We start from the raw sequence: 6,000 nt of genomic DNA on the forward strand, positions 1-6,000 counted from the left end.
TTAATTATCTTGAGCAGTTTAGTATCAACTAACCAGAGGACCAGTTACATCAGTTGGTGTAAAACAGTATATCACTATTAAAGTAAATGGAACTGTATCAATTTACATCAACTAAGAATCTGACCCAGAAACTGAAAAACACTAAATTAAAATCCTGGCGCCACTGAACTTGACAGGGGCTTTGCCACTGAGTTCAGTAGGGCCAGATTTTTCCCTCCGTTGCTTCCAAAAGGTGAGACAGTAACCTTATAATAAATGGACAGCATAATCCCAACTATAATTATCTTTAAATAATAATGTTAAATTAGTCTCCCATCTTTAAACCAGTACAGATCATCTTTATTTCCATATAATTGCTATAGTATATTACTTCTTGTGGTTTATTTGTATACATACTAAAACCTGGAATGCCCCTTCCATTCCCTGTTAATCTTGCTGATCACTGAGTAGCTTCTTAGCCAGGCAATTTAGTCCTACCTCCTGTAGTTCATAACATTTCTGGGCTATGTACTGTTATTTATTACACTAACAATACGTCTACACGGCAGCGTTATTTTGGAATAACTAACATTATTCTGTAATAACAAAGAGACCATCTACACGGCAGGCTATTATTTCGAAATAATGGCAAGCTGGGGAACATCTTACTCCGACTCCTGTAACCTTCATTTCACGAGGAGTAAGAGAAATCAAAGGAAGAGCGTTCTTCCTTTCACTTCCTGCTGTGGAGACAGCGCCAAAAGCCCAATTAAGCTATTTGGACTTCAGCTATGCAATTGACGTAGCTCAAGTTGCATAGCTTCAACATTTGCTCTGCTGCGTAAACACACTCATACAGTATCACTATTGTATCACTTTGGTATATATGGTTGTGCCAATTTTCTTCCACATATTGATCTGAGGAAGCAGGTCTGGCCCACGAAAGCTCATCACCTAATAAACCATCTTGTTAGTCTTTAAAGTGCTACATAGTTCTGTCTTGTGTTTCAACTATTTACCCCATTTGTTTCAACAATTTACCCCAGCTTAAAGAAAGGTAATGCCAGGTGTAAAGACCTGTGCCTGACTATGTCTTCTACACATTGTATGCATCACCACAGAGAAAATAGATTTTTTTAAGAATCAAAGGTAAGTACTAAAACCACAGAAGGCATGATCTGAGCTCACTTCTACATGGAATACTATGCCCCTTTCTCTTCTGTATTTCAGTGCCTAAATACTGTAGGAAACAGCACCAAATATGAGAAAGAGAAAGGTTTCATAAATAAGAGAACAACCCTATATTTTTACTCTTGGGAGTAATCCCACTGAAGTCAATGAGGTTACTCACATGAGTAATCAAAGCAGCATTTGATTCCAAAGTAGCAGCTTTATTCATTCCACAATTTAGGTCTTAAGTAAATGTAAAATAATATATGTACACTTTAGCAGACATCACAAGACATTTTATTAAGTTCAAATGCAACAAAAGAAGGAAACCTATAATTTACTTTGCATTTGCCAAATTGCAGCCTGCAAACAAATATTGTAAATATACATGCGCATTTCATGGAAACAGATCAGAAGCAACAAGATCCATGGCTGTTTTGAACTACTATGTTATTTGTATCACCTTATTTTTTGTACTGGCTGCTCATAGTTTGAGCTGCTTACAGTATTCTGCAACTAAGAATTGCTATGATTAGAAAACATAAGCACAGAACAGCGCTCAACTAAATATATTCCCTTCTGAGCACAATAATGCTTGAAGAGATGTTTCTATGTTTCAAGTAGCCATTAAAGGCTTGCAGGAAATTGACATGCAAATTTGAAACTCTTTAGACATTGACACTGTTATAATGTTCAGAATCAAAATGATTCTGTGGGCAAATATTTACACAGTGTTTCTTACCACACACGTTTCATATCAATATGGACTTTCTACATGCAGTTCTCAGCTGGGCCTAGTCTGTGACTAAAACAAAATCCTTTCTGTATGTATTTAATCATATCAGAGTTGTTATTACAGAGGATTAAACAGGCATGCCTTCAAACTCAACAACAGGAGAACACAAGCTGCTGTGTAGCATTATTCCGCTTTTATGTTAGCTAATAAGACAGGTCCCTGAAGAGTGTTTCCCTTGTTTTACAGTGACATCTATCAGCCAGAGTGGGGGAATCCCAACTTCACTCACTTGTGCTCAGCACCACTGCGTGTGAACAGCTCCCCTCTGCACACTGGGGCAGCTTTACATTACTCTGCTGAAAGGGAGGGAGAAGGAGAAAAAACTCCCAAGTTGGACTGTAAAAAAGAAAAAGTTGAAAAATACAGGCGGTAAGCTGAAAAGTGCCTCATTCTAGCAGCTGGGGCTCTAGCAACCGTTCCTGCCCCAGCCACACAACAGAATCACCTTGAAACAGTCAAATTAAAGAGGAGTGACAGGCTGTAAATTACAGGTGTTATGAAACAGGACAAGGTGGAGAGTCGAAAACAACCCAGTTAACCCAAACGATTCACATGGGGCGGCTGAATGCTAAAGGCTCCCGGCGAGCTTATTTGGCTCGGGAGAGTGTTGTCATGAGCAGCCATGGCAATACGGGGGCTGGGGAGAAATCTCCCCTCCTTTCTGGGATAAAGTAAATCAACAGATTGCAGGGACGAGCGCCATCTGAGTCGAGCGGAATAGCCACGCTGCTGTCCACACAATGTAGTGGCCAAGCCCGTTTATCTGAGCGACCAAACCGGCGCGAAGCAAAGCAAAGCAAAGCGCTGCCCGAGCCGCGGGGCCGACCTTGCAAAACCCCTTGATTGGTACCTGGGCTGCTCTTTCCTTCTTCTCCATGGCCCTCGGGGTAAAGCTCCGTCATCGCCTCTGATGAGCCCAACTCGCAACAGACACAGCAAAGCGACGCCCCCACGCTGTGACTCCTCCCTCCCCCCCCAAAAAAAATATCCTCCTCCTCGGGAGGCAGGGGGAGCATCCAACGCCCGTGTTGGGTGAAATCGACAGCCCCAGCAGCTCCGCTGTTCCCTGTAAGCTGAGCGCTCGGGCGGGCGCCCGGGAGCGACTCAAAGGCCGCCCAGCTGATTAGAATGCGCCCGCCCTGCCCCTGCTGGTGCACATCCGCCCGTGCCTAGGTGCACCGGGCAACGTTTATTCCGCACATGGCTGGGAACAGCGTAGCGGGAGCATTGACCAGCAGCCCGGTGTCGCTGGAGGGGAGCCCGACCAGCCTCTCCTCACCGCCCTGGCTTTGCCGAGGCAAGGCACAGGCGCCCCGTGGCCCCCCGCTGCCGGGCGTGCGGCCCCCGCTCCCCGCCCCAGCCCGGCGCACTTACCACACCCCCGGCACAGCGCCCGGCCGAGCTCCCGCTTCGCGCTGCGGCCGCTCTCCAGGGGCGGGGAGGCGGCGCGGAAGAGCGCGGCGCCGGCGTCCAGCGGCTCCATGAAGAAGATGTAGCGGCTGCCCGCCGCCGGCCGGCCGCAGTGGGCGCCGGGCTCGCCCCGCAGCCAGAGCAGCGCGTCCTTGCGCAGCCCGCCGCCCTTCGCCGCCCACACCTGGTGCACCCGCACCCGCGCCAGCCAGGCGGGCGGCGGCGCGGAGGGGGCGGGCGCGGGGGGCTGCCCCGCCGCCTCCCCCCCCGCCAGCACCCTGCCCTCGATCACCACCGCGGCGCGCCCGGCCAGCTCCTGCAGCGAGCCCGCGGGGGAGCACGGCGGGGCCGCCGCCAGGGCCGAGGTGCCCAGCAGCAGCAGCAGCAGCGGCGGCGGCGGCGGGCGCATGGTGCCCGGCCCGGGCTGGGGCGGCGGGGAAGGGGCGGCGGGGAGCTGCCGCCCGGCTGAGCTGCTGCTGCCGCTGCCCGCGCCTGCCGCCGCCGCCGCCGCATGGAGCTGGGGAGGCGGCGGAGGTGGGGGACCGCCGGCGCTCAGGGCTCCGCCAGCCGCTCTGCCAGCCAGGCTGCGGCGCCGCGGGCTGAGGGGGGCCGGGAGGCGGAGTTGGCGGGCTCGGCGTGGCCCCAGCCGCCGGCAGCCGCCGCCATGTGCTCCCGCCGCTCGCGCGGCCGCCCGCGCGCGTCCCCCGGCCCGCCCCTTCCCCGCAGGGCGCGCGCGTGTGTGTGTGTGTGTGTCCCTTCCCCTCAGAGCCTGTGTGTGTGTGTGTGTGTGTGTGTGTCCCCTCCTCTCACCGCTTCCCTTCCCCTCACTGCCTGTGTGTGTGTGTGTGTGTGTGTGTGTCCCCTCCTCTCACCGCTTCCCTTCCCCTCACTGCCTGTGTGTGTGTGTGTGTGTGTGTGTGTGTGTCCCCTCCTCTCACCGCTTCCCTTCCCCTCACTGCCTGTGTGTGTGTGTGTGTGTGTCCCCTCCTCTCACCGCTTCCCTTCCCCTCACTGCCTGTGTGTGTGTGTGTGTCTCCTCCTGTCACCTCTTCCCTTCCCCTCACTGCCTGTGTGTGTGTGTGTGTCCCCTCCTGTCACCTCTTCCCTTCCCCTCAGAGCCTGTGTGTGTGTGTGTGTCTCCTCCTGTCACCTCTTCCCTTCCCCTCACTGCCTGTGTGTGTGTGTGTGTGTGTGTGTCCCCTCCTGTCACCTCTTCCCTTCCCCTCAGAGCCTGTGTGTGTGTCCCCGTCCCCGTCCTCTCACCTCTTCCCTTCCCCTCACTGCCTGTGTGTGTGTGTGTGTGTGTGTGTCCCCTTCTGTCACCTCTTCCCTTCCCCTCACTGCCTGTGTGTGTGTGTGTCTCCTCCTGTCACCTCTTCCCTTCCCCTCACTGCCTGTGTGTGTGTGTGTCCCCGTCCCCGTCCTCTCACCTCTTCCCTTCCCCTCACTGCCTGTGTGTGTGTGTGTGTGTGTGTGTCCCCTTCTGTCACCTCTTCCCTTCCCCTCACTGCCTGTGTGTGTGTGTGTGTCCCCTCCTCTCACCGCTTCCCTTCCCCTCACTGCCTGTGTGTGTGTCCCCCTCCTCTCACCGCTTCCCTTCCCCTCACTGCCTCTGTGTGTGTGTGTGTGTGTGTGTGTCCCCTCCTCTCACCGCTTCCCTTCCCCTCACTGCCTGTGTGTGTGTGTGTCCCCTCCTCTCACCCCTTCCCTTCCCCTCACTGCCTGTGTGTGTGTGTCCCCCTCCTCTCACCTCTTCCCTTCCCCTCACTACCTGTGTGTGTGTGTGTGTGTGTGTGTCCCCTCCTGTCACCTCTTCCCTTCCCCTCACTGCCTGTGTGTGTGTGTGTCCCCCCTCCTCCCTTCTGCCCCTTCTCCTCAGGGCGTGTGTGTGTGTGTGGGTGTTTGTCCCCTTCACCTGTTACCCAGGCCCTTACCCTCAGTGTGTTTGTGTGAATGTGTCCCCTTCGCCTGTCATTTGGCCCCTTACCCTCAGTGTGTGTGTAGGGGGGGTGCCTCCTCCTCCTGTCACCCAGCCCCCTCCCTCTCTGCTTGTGTGGGGGCTACCCTGTCATCTGGCCGTTTCCCTCAGCATATTTGCGGTGAGCGGGGTTCCTCCTCCTGTCACCTGGCTTCTCCCTTCTCCGTGTGTGTGTATGACGAGAGATCTCCTCCTCCTGTCACCCATGCCCTTCTTTCTGACTGAGCATGCACATTCTGGGGCTGTTTGATGGGGTGTTCCACACCCTTTCAGGCCCCTGAAGGACTTGAAGTCCTACCACATCCTTCCTCAAGAAAAGGCGTAATGAAGGTGTGTCTTCTAGGCCTGACTAGCAAGGCTAAAAGGAAAAGGCAAATCAGAGTGAAGCAGGCTCAGTGTCAGTTGCTAACTGAGCCCAGAAGAAGGATGAAAGACTAGAAGGCTTCAAAATTCCACTGGTGAAGAGCCAGAGAAATCTGAGCTAAGAGTGAAGAGGAAGGAGCTCCATGGGAAGTGGCCCTGGGAAAAAGGAGCCTCAGCAGTGTTGCTGGAAAAGTGACCAAAGCCCTGAGAAGAGGGACACATTTTGTGTAAAAACCCAACCCAAGGTTGGAACTTTAAGGGTTTTTGGATGGGGCTGAAGACCCTGCAGGGGGCCTGCCATTTG

At 53.5% G+C, this 6,000-nt stretch overlaps 1 protein-coding gene across 5 annotated transcripts in view; it reads right to left on the minus strand.

Annotated features, from left to right (window-relative positions):
• The window catches only part of NRG1 (neuregulin 1), a 532,697-nt gene extending 528,629 nt beyond the window's left edge, over nucleotides 1–4,068 (minus strand). For 3 of the 5 annotated variants that reach the window (XM_075931339.2, XM_075931337.2, XM_075931338.2), the window contains exon 1: nucleotides 3,320–4,067. In XM_075931339.2, the coding sequence (XP_075787454.2) occupies nucleotides 3,320–3,764 (445 nt within the window). In that variant the 5' untranslated portion in view covers nucleotides 3,765–4,067. Of the gene's footprint in view, nucleotides 1–3,319 lie in introns of all 5 variants that reach the window. The other 2 variants (XM_075931340.2, XM_075931336.2) reach the window with 2 other exon arrangements.
• Between the last annotated feature and the right edge of the window lie 1,932 nt (nucleotides 4,069–6,000).

The sequence above is a fragment of the Pelodiscus sinensis genome, chromosome 6, assembly GCF_052426305.1.
Source record: "Pelodiscus sinensis isolate ZL-2025 chromosome 6, ASM5242630v1, whole genome shotgun sequence".
Lineage (NCBI taxonomy): Eukaryota > Metazoa > Chordata > Testudines > Trionychidae > Pelodiscus > Pelodiscus sinensis.